The sequence below is a fragment of the Sinohyriopsis cumingii genome, chromosome 6 (assembly GCF_028554795.1).
Source record: "Sinohyriopsis cumingii isolate HCF-2022 chromosome 6, ASM2855479v2, whole genome shotgun sequence".
NCBI classification, from domain to species: Eukaryota; Metazoa; Mollusca; class Bivalvia; order Unionida; family Unionidae; genus Sinohyriopsis; species Sinohyriopsis cumingii.
The window spans coordinates 85,545,599-85,568,547 of NC_142966.1; the positions used below are offsets into that span (position 1 = coordinate 85,545,599).

The following is a 22,949-nucleotide window of genomic DNA, read 5'->3' on the forward strand; positions in this document are numbered from 1 at the left end:
GCATTTATTCTAAATAGACAGTACGTTGCTGGATTAATGTGATATTATGCAAAGAATTGGGTATTTATTTGATTTCATTTGAATACCATAAAACATTCAAGGGCATTTGTGATATTCTACTTTCAGTGGAATTACCTTGAAGTATAACTTTTTGGATATTACAATATTTTTTCTTTCTAATGCTAGCACATCGTAAAATAAAATTTTCATTCGGAATATTTTTGGAGCGTTTCCACATTACTATGAAATTAATATAAAATTTGTGAAATAATAAGAATTAATGCAATACTGTAATTTACTTTTAATTCTTTCGCTTTGTATGACTTTATATTTTATGGAATTATAGTTTAGATTACAGAATGCTTGTAGAGTGTTACTTTTTCTTCTTATATAGTTTAAGTCCATAGAAGCCAAGAATTATTTTTCAACATGCGAAAAGTTTGTACCCCTTATTTTGGTATATAGGTTTTAAATGCTGTATAAAATCTTTTGTATTTTAGTATGTTAGTACAAGTTTATGTTCACGGACACACTGTACGTGTACTTTAACCTGTGCTAGAATAAGACCAAAATGTGTACATCTTGCCTTCTCCTTGTCCTTTGCTTGCTGATGAGCTTATCCTGATCATTCACTAAATTATTATTTACCAGAGAACTCGTGAAGATTGTTGACATGTTACAGAGTGATTTTATTTTGTTAACTTTGAGACGGTGGAACAGCTAGCAAGGTTGTTTTGGATTTAAAAAAGTACGCATTAACTTAATAAAACTGTTATATCTGTCTCAATGGCGAATATATGTTTGTTTTTGTAATCGAATGTAGTGTTGATCAGTAAAGGGAAACTGAATTCATCAAAGTTATAAAGGCTTTATAAAGCTGGAGATTTAGGGAAGGTAGTCAGACTGATATTCGATATCGCGTGCCTCTCAGAAATATCACGTGAATGTTATTATTGTGCAATTTGACGCATGCCCCGTGACTCGCAAAGGCCTTTTTGTTAAGGACGGATCTCTGTTTGACTGAGTGCTGGCTATAGGTTTGCCTTTTCAGTGTCGCTAGATTTAGCGCAATTGCGTTTGTCTGACACTTGTGACTTGTCAGTTCCAATGTAATCTAGTTAAATGATTGTTAGGTGGAATATCAACGTATGACACGTATTCCCATCTGCAATTCTTGGATATTAATATGAATTTTGCAATACACGTTAGCGATTGATAATTCGGAAAAAAAGATTTCTTCCTCTACACGATATATTTCTCAAAGGTAAGTGCGCTTTCGATAATGATAATGTTATTAGGATGACAATTGGAGTCAAGTTGCACCAGTATTTGTCCAGTTCATAATAAAACTTATTTCACTGGGTGCTACACAACATCTACTGGTGAGAAAGAACAAAAATGTCTTTGATAACACAAAACCTTCTCAACCTTACTGACATAACGAATTGACACTGTTATGTATTATGTAGAGACGCACGTTACTTTGAAAAATATATTAAAAGATAAATTGAACCAAGTTTTTCCCCATGTAAGTTAATCGGTAACAATGTATCAACATGGCCTGAGATGCTTGGGTTAAAAAGGACAAAGGTATAGAACGTGAATCATTCCCAACCTATCTTTTAAAATCTGTCTGAACGTTGCTTAAATTTGCCCCATAACCATTTAAATTAAAACTAATTAATAATCGTGATGTGATGATCCCGAGATTAAACATTTTATCATGTTTCACTTCTTTCTCAGTTATTTACCGTACAGATCATCTGGGTGGATATTATTTTTTCAATTCGACGCTTCAAAATCCTCCATCAAATATTTGTATGAACGCTGGGTTGTAAATGCTTTTTTTCCTTTTATCTGTGCAGGTTGTGTTTCGCCTAACTATCTGGTGTCATTTTGTATTAATTTACATGGTACTTATACAAAATGTCATGTTATCATGGATCAAAGTCTAGATATTCTGAATGCAGAACCTAATTTCACTAATCCTCCTCACATTATGTACCACATGCTAAAAATGTCCCGCGACACACCCTATTATATGTTTACACCTACAGTATCCAGCAGTGTATCAATAAACATACTATTTTCTATTTATAAATAGTCTTTCATAGTGAAACAATGCTGCAATGCCATCAATGTCATCAGTGAGTGCCTAGATTAATAATAATAACAATAATCACAATAATTATCTTTATTAATTATAGCAGAGGTAATATTTATTTTATGAACTCAAACCGTTAATAATTAAGTCCAAAAAGGAACACATGTAATTGATTTAAAAAGACATCGAAGTTTCTAGTACTAAGGATGAAAGTAAACAAAAGGAAAAAAATTAAGAAAGAGTTCGAGAAATAATCGAATGAAACAAACAACAAGGAAAAAATCTTTCCAGCAAGCATTAATCTTACTTGAAGTCCCTTATTCTATTTGTAATAATTTACATAACACTCTTGCCATATTCTAAATAAACTTTCTTTGAAAGCGTGGTGGCATAATTGTATGATGAAGGTCTATAGTCTTCCAGGTCTTCTGGTGACGAGTTTTTCTTTAAGCGAAGGACTTCTTCTAAATGTTGTAAACTCAACAGGGACAGATTTATAGATAAATACATAATTGAATATAAATAATTAATTTAACGGATACCGGCTATTGTCTTAAAATCCAAAATATTCTACACATAAACATAACTGTCCATGAACATTTAGGTTCCTCCACACCAACATTCCGTTTATTATTTGCTATGGCATGTTCATTTTCAGACAGTGGGGCTGGTTTTATGAAACTAGAATGGGACCTGAATCTAGAAAGAACACTTTGCGTATTCAAATCATTTTGAACTCTGATTAGTAAATATTCAAACCTTTTGTTCACATCTTGCATTTATGATATGATAGCACGCCATTTTCCAAGCGACGTGAAATTGTGTATACAACTGTGTGATATGTATTTACTAATTCTCTTTATTTACAGATTTAAGGAATGGCGATCACAGTACACGTACAAAGAAACAGAAAACTTGTCAAAATGACAGTACTTATTTTGATTTTAGTTTTGATTTCCTATTACGGCACATATAAGTTGTCTGATGTACTACAAAAGCTTTTGACGTGTGCATATTTGAAACGTTGTGATTCCTCAATCCCAAGCAACTGTAATAACAAGACAGAACTAATATTCAATCCAGACCAGAAATTCATGCAGCAAAAAATAAGTATCAACCGGCATGACTCACTACCTGCAGATGAAATTTCTGTGGAGATATTTCCTAGCAATGGATCATTGAAAATAGAAAACATTATCCATCAGGTATGGATCGACAAAACAAAAAACTTATTTCCCGTGGAATTTCAAAAGTGTGTTTCTGCTTTCAGAGCAAACCACCCTAATTATGTTTATATGTTCTGGACAGAGAAAGCAGCAAAGACGTTTGTGCAGGATAAGTTTCCAAATATACTTCATTTCTACCAGAACTATGTACAAAATCTTCAACGAGCTGATGCTTTACGGTACATGATTTTGTATGAATATGGCGGAATTTATGCCGATCTTGACATTGTTAGTTTACGTCCTCTTGATCCTATATTGAGGAAATATTTCTGCATAATCGCACAAGAACCTCACTTTCATCCTATCTTCTATAATAACTTTTATGGTTTAGCAAGCAATGCGTTAATGGCATGTCGCCGTCATCATCCATTCATGAAGATAATGGTGGAAAACCTTCCTTCGTTCTTCGTGATGGGCGAGGAAATTGACTCCACAGGTCCAAGATTACTTACTATATTACACAGAAACTACATGGCAGATAATGCTCAAATCAGAGTAACGGATGGAGACGGAGTTTATTTGGCGACTCCTGAATATTTCATGCCATCTTCCGATCCTAGCCTCAAGATTCTCATTGAAAAGAAATGTGCTACAAAAGACTTAACTAATCTAGCTTTATGGGCATGTCAGAGGTTTAAAAAACTGGGAATGGGAGGTCCCACAAATTATACCTTTACCGACCATCTGTGGGCTCATGTTTACTTCTCTGATTTAAAGAGTAGAAAATATGTAGGTATAAATAATCTTGTTCCTGACGCTAAATTTTATGTCAATTGAGATTAGAATCAAGCAGAAAAGATCAAACATCGATAATGGCTTGCTAAAAAAGAGTGGTTTATTCAACATATTTACAAGACCACTTTGCTCCATTTATGTAATCCATTTCCCAAACTCCGACATGCAAGTAAATCAGATTGTGTACATCTGAATATTATAATTTCGTCACGTAGCGGTTAAGGAAGTAAAAGTTCAAAAGTAACTCAACGGGCTTATACTGTTTGTTCTGACTCAGTTTTATGTATTAAAAATGCTAAATAATGTAACTAAGAAATATATTTAGTAAAGTCGAGACTCCATCTGAAGCAATTTATTTTTTTGTCACGAAGACACTGTAAAATGTTACTAGTTTTCCACCTTTATGTAATTTTGTGTTTGACATTATATATATATATATATATGTGTGTGTGTGTGTGTGTGTGTGTGTGTCTTTAGTTATACATGCACTGGTCTGTGTAATTTAAGAGAGTTAACTAATGGATATCGAATCGGCCTGTTTGTATTGGCCACGGAAGAATTTCAGGCAACTGGGAAGAACATGAAATGTATTGATAGATAATCTGATGATATACATATCGGTTTGCCCATCCATAAATATGTATTGTGTTTATGGATTATAAATATGTATATAGTAATTGCTGCTTTAGTTATGAATCAATTGTACAACAAGGAAATGCAAAGTTATATCAAAACAAAAGATACTTTTAATGTCAATTCCATGGCAATTTCGGTCGATATAACAATAAGGCGAATATATACCACCATTGGTAATAGTTTAGCGTCCTGAACCAAATTTTCATTCAACATATATTTAATGTGAAACAACTGAATTTAAAGAGCGAAAGTCTTGCACATAATTACAAAAAACTGGACCTGATTGAAAACTGTAAAAGGAAAACTAAATCTACTCGCTTCCTTTCCCCACCCATAAAATTCCCGCTGTTGCTTTTTCATGTATATTTCAATAAAACCTGAAACAATTAGGCAAACTGTTGCGAATACGTCCATTTTATTAGTTGCTCCAATTACATTTGAAATGTGCGCTCGCTTAAGTTTCTTTAAAGGTAGCTTCTAAGCATTTTCCAAAGATAAACACGTCTCCCCCTGAATTTTCTCTACCTGACAAAGATATAGATAAACTTCCCTTATACTACCTCTCTCTCAACTGGTAACCTCTATAAAGTAGTTTGATCCCATTAAGGCTACAATAATGCAAATTCGGCTCCTTATATAGGGTCCTACACAACGATTGTAGAGAGAGAAAGAGTATTTCGTTAAACAGGACTGTGTAGACAAATTATATATTGTAAAATCATTCTTATTTTACACAAGATACGTATCAAAAATACATAGTACTTTTTTCTGAATCAGGGTATTTCCGTTAACATCAACCTATGTTAAATATATTATCACTCATGTGGTTATTTTGAAGTTCATGCTGCATAATTTGCATGACGATTTGTAAAAGTTTGCTAGGTTTTTTCTTCAACTTCTTCGCTACATTGGTTGTTTGTTTTCGTCTTCTTTTGACGTACTGTTAGGATACTTAAAGGCAATTTGTCTGAGGGTAAACTGTTAAAATACTATATTTTAAAATCAGACAATGAAAATCACTTTCTTCGTATTGTCTTGTCTTTCATTTGCATCCTACCTTATTGATTCATATGTAAGAAACATAAAATTATACATAAAGATTCCTAGCGAATAATGCACTTAAATCACCATACAAACAGGTCCTGAGATACTAGTATATGGGCGTATTGGCGATACATACGTGGATAAAAACCAAAATAAACGACACTACGACCTTAAGCTTATATTAATAGATTGGAAGCTTACTATTTAAGTAGATATAATGAATTTGTATGCACTCAGTGAGTTCCTAATATTTCAAGTATATAGTATTTGCTAACTCAACTTGATATCGTTACAGGGATGATAACAAAAATATCCAGTCAAACAAGTTAAATTAGACCTCTTGACAGTGTACAAACATGGTTTACGTACTCCTGGAATGTAATTTCCGCAAGCTATATTTCTTAAGTTTAACATAGGTACAGAGTAATATGCATTCGTCAAGCAATTTAAATATAAATACTTAATAATTCACTGTCAGTTTGTTTTACAAATAACTTTTGTCAATAGCATTTTATTCTTGAAACTAATTTAGGACGGTAGACTTAGATAATTAAAATATAATAAAGCATATTTAAAGCATTTTTAAAAATAAGGCCGCTATCGCTTAACCGGCTTGAAGCAGCTGTTCCGTTTTTTAGTGCTGTTTTTATGATATTTGTGCTTGCTGCCTATTTCCATCTTCATTATTGTGTTCATCATGTATTGGCTGTTCAATTCGCATGTGTTTCATCTCCTTGTTTTTGAAATGAGAACAATTAGACTTCTTTTCAGCTGTTTTGCTCCATTGTTTTTGAACAAACTGCAATCACGTGATACTCGCCAGTCATTCCGTTTATGCTACGATGGACCCTCATTAATTGCTTTAAATGATCACTACTTGGCTCTCCACACTACATTGTGATCTGGACTAAACGAACTGGGACTACATTCATCAATACCTAAATGTAAACAGAACCGAGAAAAGAAACGTTGTTTCAAAGCTGGCCGTTATAGAACAGGAAGAAGAATTCCAGTTATCTCCCTTATTTCGGTTCAACAATTTAAAACAATTCGACTGTTAATTTAGATATCCTAATTCGAATCCCTATGAATTTGTCTACCTTTGTGTCAACTATCCAAGAAATACCTCTGCGCATTGAATGTTTTAATGCACAGTCAGTAGGCCCACCGGAAAAATAGTTAATTTTATCAACGACCAGAATATTGACGTATTTGTCCCGACAGAAACATGGCAAAAAACATGGCAAAAACATTAGGCGATGAGCCCAAGTGTGCGGCTCTAACACCCACTGGTTACTCCATCAAGTCGTTCCCCCGTTATTCTCGCGGAGGTGGAATTGATGTCATCACAAAGAACTCCATGATAAAACGTCTTAACCACACCAAAACATTCACTTTCGACCACACATCGTTTGAACTAGTCCAAAATACACTCAAACTGGAACAAAGGTCAGTCCATTTTTTCTGCCTATACCTTCCTCCTCCTAGTAGAGAAAACAAGCTAGTTGACTCTCTCTCTCTCTTTGGAGCAGTTTCCGAATCTCCTGGACTATGGAAATTCGATAGGTGGCAACTTGATTATTCTTGAATATTTCAACTTTCACTTTGACTGTCCCGGAATCTCAAGTACATAAAAACCCATAGATTCCATTAACGTTTTCAACCTCAAACAGTCAGTTAACCAACCCATCCATGAACATGGTCACATTTTAGACTGGATTCTTCATAGACCTGATGATAACATTCTATGGTCCTCCCTGATCTCCAATGACCTTGCATCAGATCACCTCTGCATAATATGCCATCTTGACGTATCAGTCCCTAACCCTCCACCTTTATCTGCTACTAAGAAAAACCTCCGTATGATACACAGAACCAAACTAGTGCATGACATCCAAGCTAACCTAACAAATTGCTTACCTCCTACAGTAGAACAACTAGATAATTACCTGCGTTCATTGCTTGGCAAACATGCCCTAGCTACCAAGTGCAGAGTATCAATTAAAAAGTGCTCGTCATGGTATAGCAGTGTTAGGGACCAGCTTCGCACTGCTTAAAGAGACCGCCGTAAAGCTGAGACGCTCTGGTTTTCCAGCAGACTAACTATTCATAAGCAAATATATGAAGCCGCTAAGAAGAATATCACAAATATAGTCCATGCAGCGAAATCAGCCCACTACACTCCTAAGATCATGGAAAGTTGCAGCTGCAAAGAGCTCTTCGAGATTACTAACAAGCTAATGTCAAGGAACAAATCTACACTAATTCCAACTACTTTCTCTCCAGTCGACTTTCCAGACATGTTTGCAAATTTCTTCCGTGACAAAGTACAAACAATTAGAGATAAGTCTGTTCTTGGGCCTGTTCTCTCCATTCTGTACACTCGGGCTCTCTCAAGTGTCATAGACCATCACCATTGTCTCACCAATTGTACGCTGATGACACCCAAAGCAGCAGGGAGGGCAGACAGACCTAGGGTTCCCGACAGAGAATAAACCCTCCATAGAAAACTCTCTCGTAGAAAGGTTCTATTTACCGAATAAAGGCTTCCTGGAGAAGTTTACTCGTTACCCTGTTCCATCAATAAAAACCTAAGTCTGAAGATTTTAGCTGAAAAAAAAAGTATTCTACGTGAATTTTAATTGGTTTTGCTTATTGCCATACGACCGACCATAGGTAGGGCCCTCCCTGCTGCTATTATCTAATTGCATAGAATTATGCCAATCGGCGCTAAAAGATTTTATCCAAACCTATTCGATATCTTGACCTAGGATCACATAAATTTACCGTTACAAATCCATGAGGTGTAGCTTCAGCTCGTGAGAAGAAGATTTTGAATTTATTTATATCCATGTCACCACCGCACCAAGTCTGATGAATATTTCTTAATGTAATGAGCATCGACGCCGTTAAAAGTAACCAAAATATTACAATTATCTCTGATTACTTTAGGTATCTGAGCATACCTCTGAGTTACATAAATGACATCAGTGTTTTTGTGTCAACCATGGGAGAATATTCTAGCAGGATTAGTTTATTTATCCAGCATCACATCGTCGTAGACAACTAAATTATTGATCGACCCATCTAGATCATCAACAGAGGGAGCTTCTTTGATGTCGGTGATAAATTCAATTATATTTTTACCGTCATTTAGCAACGCTGCATTTTCATTAAATTTTTTCAATACCTGATAACAACGCTGATCATCCACAGATGGTGCAACCAAATGCAATTTATCCCATTTTAGCCATCTCATTATCAGATTCAACAATAATTGTGTTTTTCCACTACCAGATGGACCTATTATTATCATTCTAATTGAATTGGGCAATGCAGCATGATGCTTGACAGGAACGGATTTTTTTGTAGCTGAAAAATCAATTACATTCATGATATAATAAATATTATGGATCTATATTGTGTCAAATGTAAAACACGCACATCAACGGTAGAGCTAACTACGGATGTTACTCGCAATAACAGATCAGCCATTACGGGTAAATGTGAAAAATGCGGCACAAAAAAGTTTAGATTTACCTCATCAACTAAAAAAAAAAATTCCACGGAGGTGACATCACCTCAAAGTTATCATCGTTACCAGGATTCCCCTGGGCTAAATACTCCGGAGAAAAACACCTACCAGGATACAGCTACTGCGGACCAGGTACCAGACTCGATATCAGATTAAATAATCAGGATCAACCAAATTCAGGTGAGGAGCCAATTAATGCGATTGATCGGGCCTGTTTGATTCATGATATAGCATATCGAAATAAAGATATTCAACAGCGACATCTTGCTGATATAAATTTAATTCACGCAATATATTCCATAAAAAATAAATCTATCAAAGAGAGGCTAGATTCATGGTTAATTAAAAACGCGATGAAGGGTAAATTAATCTTCGGTGCCGGTAATTAATATAGAATCAATTTATTATTCTCCAGCAGGATTTTGGCGGGGTAAACCAGCTATCAAGAAGCTTGCAAATTTACCTACCACCACCTAAGTGGATCGAATACGCGCACTTTGATGTTAGTGTACCAAATGAGGTTCATCAGGGTGATATAATGTTTCTGCCACACGATACTGTTGATGGTAAAATCTACAAATACCTCCTAACCGTAGTAGATATTGCTAGCAGATACAAAGAAGCTGAGCCATTAACCAAGAAAACAGCCACTGAGGTAGCTGATGCATTTGAGCGAATATATCAGCGAGGACCACTAACCTGGCCAATTTTACTTCAGGTTGATCCCGGACGGGAATTTCTTGGCGCGGTGACCTCATTAATGAAACAAAAAAATACAAAAATAAGACGCGGTAAAGTTAATATTCACAATGATCAGGCAATTGTGGAGAGATTCAACAAAACATTAGCTGAGCGGTTATTTGGTTATCAGTATGCGACGGAATTTATTCAGGATAAACGATCTAATGATTGGGTTGTCAGGCTACCCAGTGTTATTTCTGCGATAAATAACGAAACAACGACAGCTATATCAATGAAACCAGCAATTGCCATACAGAAAGATTTTATACCGATAAAACGACGTGATTTTTCAGCTCGACCTGTTCTTGGTAGTGTCATCGTCAGATATTTATACAAACCAGGTGAGTCTGAGGGTGGCAGAAAAAGAGCGACGGATCCAATCTGGAGCAAGAAGACACATAAGATAGTATCAGTGACAAAATGATCAGGTAGACCAGCAATTTACATGCTCGATTCGTTAGCACCTCTGCGAGGTTTTACTCGCGAGCAATTACAAGTAATACCAGCTGATACTCAATTACCGCCTCAGTCACTTAGATAATCAACCCCACGCCAATTACACTCTAAACACGTCAGCGTAACATTATCACGATTGTGACCTAAATCATTATTTATTCTGTCTACGGTAAACTGTCTGGAATCATTTTTTTTATAACTCCACGTCATTATGCAATTACAACAGACACAATGATTTTTTTGTTTCTCTTTCAGCGATAAAATAAATTCGACATCTAAATCGAATTCACGATTATTTTTTTTATCGGTTTGTTTATAGCTGATCAATTTTTTTTAATCACATACTCGTCAATTTCATCGTTAATATTTATTCTATCTAAAACAATCCGACCTAGTTGGTTTATTTTTCTGACTCTAGATACGGCTAAATACACCAAATTAGACCATTCCATGTGATCGTCAACAATCCAAATTCGAATATCGGTTATGGTTAGTCCCTGTGAAGAATGAATTGTCATGGCATATCCTAACGTCCATGGAGATTTTTCTGTATTCAACATATCATTGATAAAATCAATATCAACAGTGACAATATCATTCAATACAAGATTCTGCTTTCCTTGTCCTGGTATATCAACGTCAATATTTTGCAATCTGGTATCGGCTGGCCTGTAACATAACGGTACTGGCATCAGCGGAAACGTTTCTTGATGTAACTTAAATAATCTCTGCTGAAGCACGTCACGTATTATTTTTCTGCTAGCCACAATCAAATCATTTGGAGTCCACGTTGATAAGAAATCTTCCATGGATGTTTTTGGAATTATTTCTCGCATCACACTGCATTGAATTTTATTTGGTTGTAATCGAATAAATCTCTTAAATTCGCTCAACCGACCATCAAGAGATCTGTAATCGGTGTTAACTTCCTCATAATAATCAACAAAATTCTTTAGCCATTCATGAGGTGATTCTCCCTCAATAGGATTGGGTTGGCCGTGATCGCCGCACATAATTACCGCTGTGTTTTTTGTTAGCAACCAATCCAAAAACATCTTCAACGTTTTAACGAACACAGTGCAGATCTCATCCCATATAATTACTCTGTTCACGTATTTCTCTCCCATTCGCGATGGATTCCATGTACCACCATTGTATTTGAAAAAACTGTGGTACGTACATGAGTTGACGCCGCGCTGTCTCATCTCTCGCACTAATCTATGTGTCGGTGTCAATACAATTACGTCAGAATTTTTAAATAATTCTATAATTCTGGTCGTTTTGCCTGATCCACCCGGTCCATTCACGTAGACTGTCTTGTATCTCGATACAGGATCATATACAGATGGTGCTGTCGAAATTTCTGATATACTATCAGAATAATAATTATCCTCAACAGGTACATCGGCGTTTTTACAATACCATAAAATACTTTCGTCTTTTACTCGCCATGTACCCCATGATCCATTGCCGGTTAATATTTCCAACTCTGGTAGAAATTTTTCATTAACATAGAATGAATCAGTAGCTACCCTAACAGCGTCATTAGGGAATCTGTTTATCATCGATAGCAGATTTATACTCGCGTACGCTAACATCGACGATCTTAAATGAGTATACTGCGGTGACTCTCCCTCGAGATAGCTAACTACAGTACCTAATTTTGTTCCGTTTGATAAATAAACACTCTCTCTGTTGCAAAATATACCTCTCTCAGCGGTATCAGCGATTATAAAATCCAATTCAGCTTCATCCATTATCAGTCTACAATTATGTCGCTGATGATCACATGAACCACCCTGAGTAAATTTTCCGATTATTGTTCTGCCTAAATCTTTCGCGTCGTTATGTTCAGTTGGCAGCCAAACGTCATTTTGTTTTTTATATGATACAATAGACTCACTGACCGTCAACGATGTCAACATCGCAGAATCTAGCATATATCGCAATAAAACAATTGGAACCCATTTTTGTTCTGAGAAATGTTTCCCAAACCAAACGTAACATATCTTATGCAAACCATCATTAAATTTAAACTATACAACACGAGCGAATCCTGTCAGAGGAAAATCTGGCAATGATCCATTAATAGATATTCTGGTCATCTCATCGCGGAGATGGCCAAATTGAGCAAAATATTTACTGCACTCTCCTAATCCGAGAAAACTACCAGGATAACACGATATCATGTCAAATGAAATCATCTTCATAAGATTATACTCAGTATTCCATAATCCACCATGACCGTATTCGATACACCTCTGCTGAATATCTTTAAGAAACTCACGTCGAGTTGGTTTCCATGAATTTTTCTCTTTCGCTGCGTGAGCAACAATAGATGGAATCGTGAAACAATTAACCAACAAATTTTCATCCGCAGAGTATTTTTTTACCATTGCTGTCATCGAATCATGTAAAGATTCACTTCGATATAGTTCTCCGTTAGGCCGTACGAAATGATCGTATTTCTGATCACTAGAAAACAACCAAATAGATACCGGGTCAGATTTACTTATTTCATGAATAAAATCAAAAATATATCCGCTGTAAAATTTAACAACGCGCTCTCGAGGAAAAATTGTTACCGCGCTGGTCCATGCATGTGAATTACGATCAAATATTTCTATTGGTTCTCCTCTGGATTTATACGCGGATGAGTATAAAATCTCGCCTGATATTGTTTTTACCGTAATGGGAAATTTCAATTTGCTGAAAACACAGCAACATGGTCAATTGATGCACCATCAGCAACAGATTCTGATCAAGCATTAATTTTTTCTCGCCGCAGATCGGTTAACCCATTCCGCGTTTCGCGTTTGTAAAATGCTATATTATTCGCTCAGCTACGCAATTTATCTTCGTGGACATCTTCATCTTAGTAAGATTCTCAACGGTGGGTTTATTTAATTTATATACGCCATAAACAACCGCTGTGACAGGATAAGCTCGCACGTAGCATGGTTTGTCTATGCCGGTCAATAATCCTGGTTTAGATTTTTTACTCACCGTTACAGATTTTTTCCCGCTGATTACAGGATGGCGTTTGTCTCGAGTAATCCACACGTCATTTTCGTTGTATACAATGAATTTGATTCTGAGTATGTATTTGTCATCACCGAGTAAATTAATTAATTTTTTAGCTCTTGTATCGTTCATTGTATTGTCTATGTCGTTTGTTCTCCATGTGGACCACACATGAGCTGCTCCATCATCGTAGAATTCTTTCTTGGCGAGATCTACCTCAGGAACAATATACTCAATATCATCGAGGTCGAATATTTTCATTATTATATTTTAGACAAATGTTTAATAAATAAAATGAACAATTGCAAATGGTTGATGGTCGGCTCGTTAAATTGTTGCAACAGATCATGCAGAAAAGAATACTGTGGAATACACTTAGCTTACATGCGACGAGTTGGTCCAACCAGATGCATCAGATGTCACGTCGGAATACGAGGGAAAACGCGTATTTGTTCAGACTGCGGGGGGGAAAAAATATAGAGAGCTAAAACGATATTACAATAAAAAATCACAAGATAGTTATCTCGCTATCAAGTGCGAAGAAGATTATCTAGATAGATTTTCGGACAAACTTTGATTTAGACAAATGGAATATTATATAATGAGTACCATAGTCAGGAAGCATCCAACCATTGATAATTATGAAGCATCACGCGATGGTGTAGTCAGGCATTGCAGAATGAAGAAACAGGTTGGTAACGTCAATGCTAATGGTTATCTTATGTTTTTCATCAACAATGGAAAGAAAAATTATTATAATCATCGATTTATCTATGAATGTTTTCACGGACCAATCAAGCGCGATCTGGTAATCGATCATATTGATGGAGATAAACTCAATAATTCTATAAATAACCTTCAGGCGATAACGCCAAGCGAAGATTTACAAAAAGGTGATGTAGGTGGACGCAAAGTTTCTAAGGCAGTCAAATCAATTAATATGGAGACCGGTGAAGAGATACATTTTCAATCAATGTATTCAGCTGGTAAATATTTTGGCATTAATCGAGCTGCAATACGGTTTGTTGCAGAAAAAATAATTAATTCAACATTCTCATACAAGTTTGGTTGTTGGGTCAAATTCGATTATTATCCTCTGATATTAGATTGAGATGAATATTAGATTCTGAATAAAGATCTTATGTATATGACTCAGACGAATATTACTTTTTTTCGCACATTTAGAATTAAGCTAATATAAATATGAACCAAGAAAATATTAATGAAATAATCAATGCTATTGAGGTACTTCGAATCAAAGAAATTCCTTTATCGGATGATTTAGACGCCGACAAAATCACAATGGATTTTGAAACGCTGATGCAGAACAAACAAGAAGGCCGATACGCGCTGTCGTCCGAATACAGATTCATAAAGAAAATTCAATTTGAGATGCACAAATCACTCATTAACATCGATGATGCACAAATATCAAATTTTACCCCGTTGGCGCGTGCCGTTGAGAAGATTAGATCAGCATTGTCTGACGCGTATGAATCTAAAGAAATGATTGATACACGTGCGAGGCAGCTGCGAAAATTAATTTCTGAATAATTTATTTCTTAATAATTTTATTTTATTTCTGAATAATTTTAAGAAAATCAACCATTTTGGTGAAAAAACGGCCGAATTTTTCAAATCTTCAGAAAAAAAAACAAATATAAAATAATTATTTTTGTTGTTGCTATAATGACAAAGTTAAGATTTTATTAGCAGATTTATGCTCAGAGTTTCCCCACGAATATCTAACAAATTCCCAGATTGGTCAGTTAGTGAGAAATTTACTCTCGACAGTAGATTATTGTGAGACCTCAAGTAAACAGGATTGATCGGTTCTTGCACAAGTAAAAATCCAGTTGGGGATGCTGGTGAAAACGAGTATAAAACAAACCCCTGTTTTGCCTGATCAGACACAGATGCATCTGCGCTGTAGCTGTTCTCGACTATATCACAATTAAGATTAACCGCGACAACATTTGTTATATTTACCACATCGGGTGAAATATGTCGTCCGGTACCATCTGGTGATTATCGCGCTTAAGAATAAATGGTGGTAGTAGTTTTTTTCTCCACGCAGTGGTAGTTTGGGAAACATTTCATCAATGGTATCCTCGATGGATTTTTCTAATCTGTCTGCGTTGTATCCTGGAAATTTAAAATTTTCTAACTGATCCTCAGTGATCGAGTACACGTCTAAAAATTTTTGTTTATTATTTGATTCTTTTATTGCCCGAATTAATTTTTTATTAAATCTTTTCATGGATGATACAAATCCTATCATAATTTCTATTCGTTCAATAATTTTATCGCATGAACTTGTTATATCAAAAATACACTCCTGAAAATAATTTCGTAATTTTTGTAAAGATTCATCATTATGAACTCGCTCATATTCATTAAATATTTTGATAACATCACTCAATTCAAAATTAATACCATTATCAAACATCCATAATTTGAGCTCACTTCGATAACCGAGGCCAGTGTTGGCTCCTGCCCAGATATCTTTATTCCAGGATCCTCTCCGGTTATATTTTTTATTCTCCATGTTAATTCGTTGCTGATTTGCTCAATCTGATAACTGACTGTTGGTAATCCAACTACGTTCCAATCAGGTGTTCCATCGGGCTTATTTTATTAGCAAAAACAAATGAATTATTCGACTGTAAATTTCCAAATGATTTGGATCTGATATTAGGCCAGCTGTAATAAACTCTCAAATGTGCCTGTGCTATTTCACTAATAGAAATAGGTGTTGGAAAATTAATACTGAACTCAGGCTTAGTCGAGCTCGCTGATATCATTGTTGTCTTTTGCGGATTTGTGTTTGTCACTATCTGCGTCAGTAATTCTGTCATTATTTATATTGACATCTTTAATCGTTTGATTGTAAATCTTAGTCATCAGCGAGAACTCTGTATCAGATACAATACCGTCATTGAGACTTTCTGATAACATCGAGGATAATTTTGAAATACGCCGCCATCGTTGTGTTTAATTTATCTTTGTATTCGGTTAATTTTGCGTTGGTACATGAAGATATTTTTTTTGCTATTATACCGAACACACCGGATAGCGTGGTAGTCACAGAAACGACGATGGTTATCGCTGCCGGCGCTATCATTGTTAACGCGGATAATATTATTCCGGTACCGACATCAATGGCAGATACATAATAAACAGTAACATCGATTACGACTAATCTGTGCTGGTATTTTTTTATTTTTGTTTGATAAATATCGATTATACCCTTCAGAGACTCCTGCCACGCAAGAGCCTGATCGTATCGGAATACAAACTCAAGCACGTACGAATAATTTGTTCTAGATAAAGCACCATCAATTGGCTGTAATTCAAATACTGCTTCAGCATCTTTTTGTAATTCAACTGTTACCGGGTGAGGCGATTCAATTGATAGTCCAGCTATAATTACCCTAAATTTCATTGGACTAATTACTGTTAATCTGTATATGCCAGTAACAGCTGAAGTATATTTTATTTTATTATCTGTTCTTGTCCACGTTACAAATGTAGATGATGATACCACACGAACCACTTCATCGAATATTTTTTTAATTTCTGAGTATTTTATACTGATTGCAGGTGATCTACCAAAAAATTCGAGTTATTTTGTTTGGGTCTAAATTATTTCTTCTAAAACTTGTGAAAGCTGCAAATGCACTTAAATGTTGATCATGCTCTTCACGTAAAATACCTAATTTTAAATTTACATCATCGACGTACTTTTTTGTTGGATCTCCTAGTGAAGATATTTTGTTTTTGCCCATGTTAAGTTCTCCTAACATTGTATCGCCTGTGATTTTTACATGATTATCGAATTTTGCATTAATATCGCGAGCATTTTCATTAACTTTTTTGATGGAGTCATCAATTCTTTTAATATCTTCCCTAGCAGTATTAAAATCACCTACGTGAGTACTGTATTCATCTCGTTTGGTTATATCGCCTATCTTAACGTTGCTGGTTTTTAATTTTCCATGCTGATCCTGAAAAATAACAACCTGGTCAGGATCTGCTCCTGCCATCGACAAAAGATTATTTATGTAATCTTTTGTTGCATATTTAGATAAATCAACATCGACGGGTGTTTTTTTTTTTATTGATCGCGATGAGAGAGATCTACCAAAAATATCAACCATTATTTGTACCTGATTGATCTAATTTATTTGACGTGTACTCGTGGACTGTTTTATGGTATGGTTTGTTAGATTTAGATATCGCATCGAGTATATTAATCGCCTCATCGCCGCAGATCGGAGGATCAGTTAGTGCTTGTGTTGGTAACGTAGAATACCATGCTGGTATATTTAATTGAGATATGTAATTAAGAAATTCACGAGGCGGAGCTAATCCATATGAATCAACGTAGATAACCTCGCTTGGATTTATCGCGTAAGCAACCCAATGAGTACCTGGTCCAGTGTTTTTATCGAGATTTATAATTCCCGTTTCATATTTATTGGGACGAGCTGGTAATTGATCTCGCATGAATACTCCTCTGAAAAATTTGATTTTTTGTTTATTAGCAGCGTTAATTAGATCTAAATTTGACATCGGTGTTATTTTACTAATCGAAGACCTTTCCCATACCATGAAGGGGGTGTTCCCGGTAGAGGATAACCTCGACCTTTTTTTTGCCGTATCTTCCACCGACTATCTTATTTACGGCTAATCCTCCTAGTGATCCAACAGCACCCAATGCAACGGCTTTTGCTATAGCTGGTGCAGCCGCGGCGGCTATCTCAGGTACCGCAGCGGCCTTTGCTGCGATTAGCGCTGGTATCGCAGCTAACAACGGGAAAAATCCACCTGTTTTTACCATATCTTTAATGGCACCAGCGGATAAATTAACCTGAATTCCTTTGTTACCTGATTTAGCTTTACTGAAACGTGCCAGCTGCTTTTTGGTTAGAGATAGCTTATTTGGTCCACCTTGAATTTGATCATGTTTCAACGTTAATTTTGTCCCGCAGGATTTTGTGATACTCGATTGTAATTTTTTTATCTGACCCGAAGTCAGAGTTACGCTAACGTGCTCATACATTTTATAAATAAACCTGTTGATTTAAATTACATTTTCTCCACAGGAGCGTCCATGATCCTCATGCGACCACCGATACTCTCAAGAATCATGGTCCTGTCGCTGAGTATAACAACAATTGCTCTCAATTGAGCAGCACCTGCGTTGGTTATTCTTGCTTTAAAATGTATATCAACAACAGACTGTTTTATCAAATCCATATGCTCTAATGAAAAATAATAGATGGGGTAAAATGATTTAAAATCCAATTGAGATATCTGCAGACCGGTATCTATATTTTGATCTCGCCCCATAAAGCTCCATAATCGATGATAACCACGCGCCACAGAATTACCTGTGTAATCTAATGAAATTTCCTCGATTGGTTCTTGATGTCCGTTTATTCGCAGTGAGATCTCGCTGGCATTAAAATGATCAAAAATCATGTGAGTTCGTTCTTGACTACCCAATCGATTAGCCGCTTGAAGAGCCACAAAGATGTGTCTTGGTGCAGAAACACCTTGTTGTGATGCTATATGCCAGGTAAAACTACCGTTGATGTTACTTTGAATGCTATCCGTGAATGTGGTCAACCAGGACATTACTGACTTACCACCCTGATTCATAAATGATAGTAATTTTCCTTCTTCGCTCGCTGATGGTGTCATCGATGGCATCCACAAGGTTAGTTTGGTTAGTACAACCTTGCTGTCGTCAACACCAGCCCCCCTCCAGATAGCATCGTTACTGTCACCCTTTCGATAAAAGACAATTGTGTGTTTAGCTCCAAATATAACCTTTCTGAAGTATCTGCAAAAACCAAAAATGTGAGATAATAGAATCGCGCATGAAAATCTTCGACGATCACCATCTAGCATAGATTTACGCGCAGCATATCCGAGGTTGTAAGTGTTAACGGTATTATGAAGATTTGTAAAAGCAGCACCTGGTCGTGGTACTGTTCCATCCACAGCATCAGTCGATGCATCACGATTCATTTGTATCTTAGTAAACATATTTGGTTCAGCACTATTTGAATTATCCTTAGTAAACATCATACTAGGACCAACCGATCCGGTAAAATCATCTGAATATCTTGCCAGGCCAATAATTGTTGTTGCCACATCAACGTTATCATTGACTGATTCAATTTTCCTTCCATCGATCATATATGCGGCGCTCTTAAATAATGCCATGATACCGTTGTTAACAAATCCAATATTGTTACCCGCGGCATACGCGGTACCATCAGCTAATTTGACGATCTCACCAACAACCTCAATATAATCCTCGCAAGGAAGAAAATACCGCGTTGTGTCTTGTACTTGCAATTCAATTCTGCTGCTGCTATTTGGTGTAACTGCGTCATATGAGTAAAATTGATAATCCTGAACAGAGAAATCTTTTCTCACTGGCTCATCCATGTTGAAAGCATCATTGGATGTTGGTGAAAACATTTTATCAATACAAATATTTATCGTCTAAAACGAATATTACCTCCGTATGCACTGGTACTAATTACATCTTGAGGTTGTTCTAATGATTGTATCAGAGCCTCTTGTTGCGCTAACTCTGCTAATTTTTGATTAGCTGCATCATTTACTACCTTACTAACCTCGGCGGGCATCTCAGCGGTAATAGGTAATTTTGCCGGTGTTTTTTTTCGCACCAAATTTGATAATTTTTCCTTGATGGCATCAAAACCTTTGCTAGCGGCATCACCAACAGTACTGAAGACCTTATCACGAATGATACCTATTGCTTTCGCTGATAATTGTTTAGCAATAGATCCAACCTTAGGAGCTATCCTGTTGAAGAGATCATCCAACCTTAACCCGTAATTGTATTTGTATACGGGTAACCGCGAGTTGACCACGTGAATCTGTACTGGTCGCTGATTATATTTATGGATAATCATTTTTATTTATTATTTGATTTGTTTAATCGCTGTAATAATCAACGATCTCATCGATGAAATCGCGGTAAATAGATGCATCAATGATACCACCCTGAAATAACCTTCTGCAGATATCGCTTGCTTCATTGATTATTTCGTGAGAATTATTTCCGGCTCTCATTCCTCCAATTAAAACCTCTAACCGAGATGCATCGTTAACAACGCTATCGGGACAAATAGTATTGTATCCACTACCTGTTACAGGCTTTCGCGTTCGTATTTTATACACATATTCTCTGAAAGATTTATACTCCGGATCATTTAGATCAATATTAGATTTCTTGTGAGCAAAATACACAGCAGAAATCCAATTACCCTCAGTAATCTCAGAATATTTTGGTATCACATATTTTGCTCGATTTTTATACTCAAATGCGGCTATTTCGGTAGCTCTTTCTTCATCTTCAAGCTCTTTGAGAGTATCTTTATTAAATATCCTACTAATATTTCCCCCCGTTAAGTTAGATTTTTCCGGTGGGGCAACAAATTCTTCAGCTTCTTCATATATTTCTCCCTCCGGCGTTAATTTTTCCTTATTGACCTCCTTGATGAAAAGTCGATAATCCGGATCGTCATTCTTAAAATCTTTAGTATAATATTTGAAATATAATGCAGCAGTCCAATCTTCTGGATCCATATTAATATACTCTGGCAGTAGATATTTATCTCTTTTATCATAATCATGTGCAGCGAGCTCAATTATTCTATCACGATTTTTGAGAAATTTAGAAACATCCGCTTTGAATACATGAGCGGGTTCTGGTTGTTGCATAGGTCGAACCTGCTGCACAGGTTGAGATTGTTTTAATCTTGCAGAATACTTGTTTACTGCATCCATGTAATTAACAAACTTTGGATCGGTTGTCATGGCCTTATTGGTATTGTGATGCACATTAAACACCCATCTAAACCAAAGTTTACGAGCTGCTGGTTTATAATCGGATTTTAATATAGATTTTTGTTTTTTAAGATTTTCCACAGCAAACCTAGCAAGATCATCGTCATTTCTGATTGATCTTATTTTATTGATATTTTCTTCGGTAAACTTTTCAATAAAAGATCTCTAGTAGAAGTTTGTTCTGTTTCATCCTCCTCATTCACATCCTCTTCTTAGTCTGCGGTTGGAATTTCCTGTTCAGGTTTTTTTCTAATTCCACTGGGTCCTGCTTCGACAGGTACAGGCCGAGGTCGTGTTTGTTCTTCAATTTTTTTCAATATAGGAAGAATACCATGTTTCTTATCCTCAATATCTTTTGTATCACCCAAAATAATCTTTTCAGTGGTCTCGGTAATTGGTTTAAATAATAAGTCGGTTGACTCAGTAAATCCTTGTTTTGCATCTTCGACGGCAGGTATTTTCTGCTTAACCGCTTCTTTTATTGGTATATATTTCTTCAGAGTTTCCTGTTGCTTCCTTGATATTCTTGTCCTCAATGATTCTCCAGCATCCATGATTATGCCATTATTGATGTAAACTTTAATATAATTCTATGCAATTAGATAATATCAGCAGGGAGGGCCCTTAATATGGTCGGTCGAATGGCAATAAACAAAACCAATTAAAATTCACGTAGAATACTTTATTTTCAGCTAAAATCTTCAGACTTAGGTTTTTATTGATGGAACAGGGTTCAGTAACGAGTAAACTTCTCCAGGAAGCCTTTATTCGGTAAATAGAACCTTTCTACGAGAGAGTTTTCTGTGGAGGGTTTATTCTCTGTCGGGAACCCTAGGTCTGTCTGCCCTCCCTGCTGCTCACCCAAATATACAAATCTAGCCACCCAGCTGAAGTTGATGCTACCATCCAAGGTGTAAAGAGGTGCATTTCTGATGTGAAATCATGGATGACATGTAACAAGCTGCAGATGAATGATGATAACAACCAGTACGAAACCTGGTTTTTTAATGTTTTCTAATTTCATGGTGTTTTTTTTTAATTATATCATTATATGTTTTTTATCTTATAGTTGTTTGTCTAATGTTGTAAAGCGCTTAGAGCTTCTAAAGATTAGGTGCTATACAAGTCCTAATTATTATTATTATTATTATTATTATTATTATTATTATTATTATTATTATTTTGTGAACCGATTTTGTGTATTTCAGTCTTTTTAGGAAAAGGTGTCCAATAATGGCTTTCATATTTATTTTTGAATATCATACAGTATTAATCTGATGATCATCTTAGTCTACTTTCTTAGTTACCCTGGACAATTTATTGTTATATTTTATACATTTGAGAAGAAATTATGTGCATGAGCTCTTAGTACGGGTACAAGGAGGATATTCCACTGTGAGGGGAACTAATATGGACACTTCGTATCCTACAATAAACATATGTGATTTTGCATTTTCTGCACGGTGAAACAAAATAGATCAGAGTAACAACTATGTAATCGAGTTTTGTTCACATGCAAATGAAATTCCAAAGAAATACAGAGTTATTACCC

At 35.8% G+C, this 22,949-nt stretch overlaps 1 protein-coding gene across 1 annotated transcript; it reads left to right on the plus strand.

The window, feature by feature from the left end:
- Positions 1–1,016: 1,016 nt before the first annotated feature.
- On the plus strand, positions 1,017–5,728 carry LOC149797363 (uncharacterized). The gene is made up of 2 exons (XM_089962132.1): positions 1,017–1,264; positions 2,974–5,728. The coding sequence occupies exon 2, from the start codon at positions 2,983–2,985 to the stop codon at positions 4,105–4,107; it is 1,125 nt and encodes a 374-aa protein (XP_089818258.1). The 5' UTR covers positions 1,017–1,264; positions 2,974–2,982; the 3' UTR covers positions 4,108–5,728.
- Positions 5,729–22,949: the final 17,221 nt, after the last annotated feature.

What these genes read in the sequence shown, in the direction of transcription:
- LOC149797363 (XM_089962132.1), top strand. Translation starts at nt 2,983, where the DNA reads ATGGCGATCACAGTACACGTACAAAGAAACAGAAAACTTGTCAAAATG.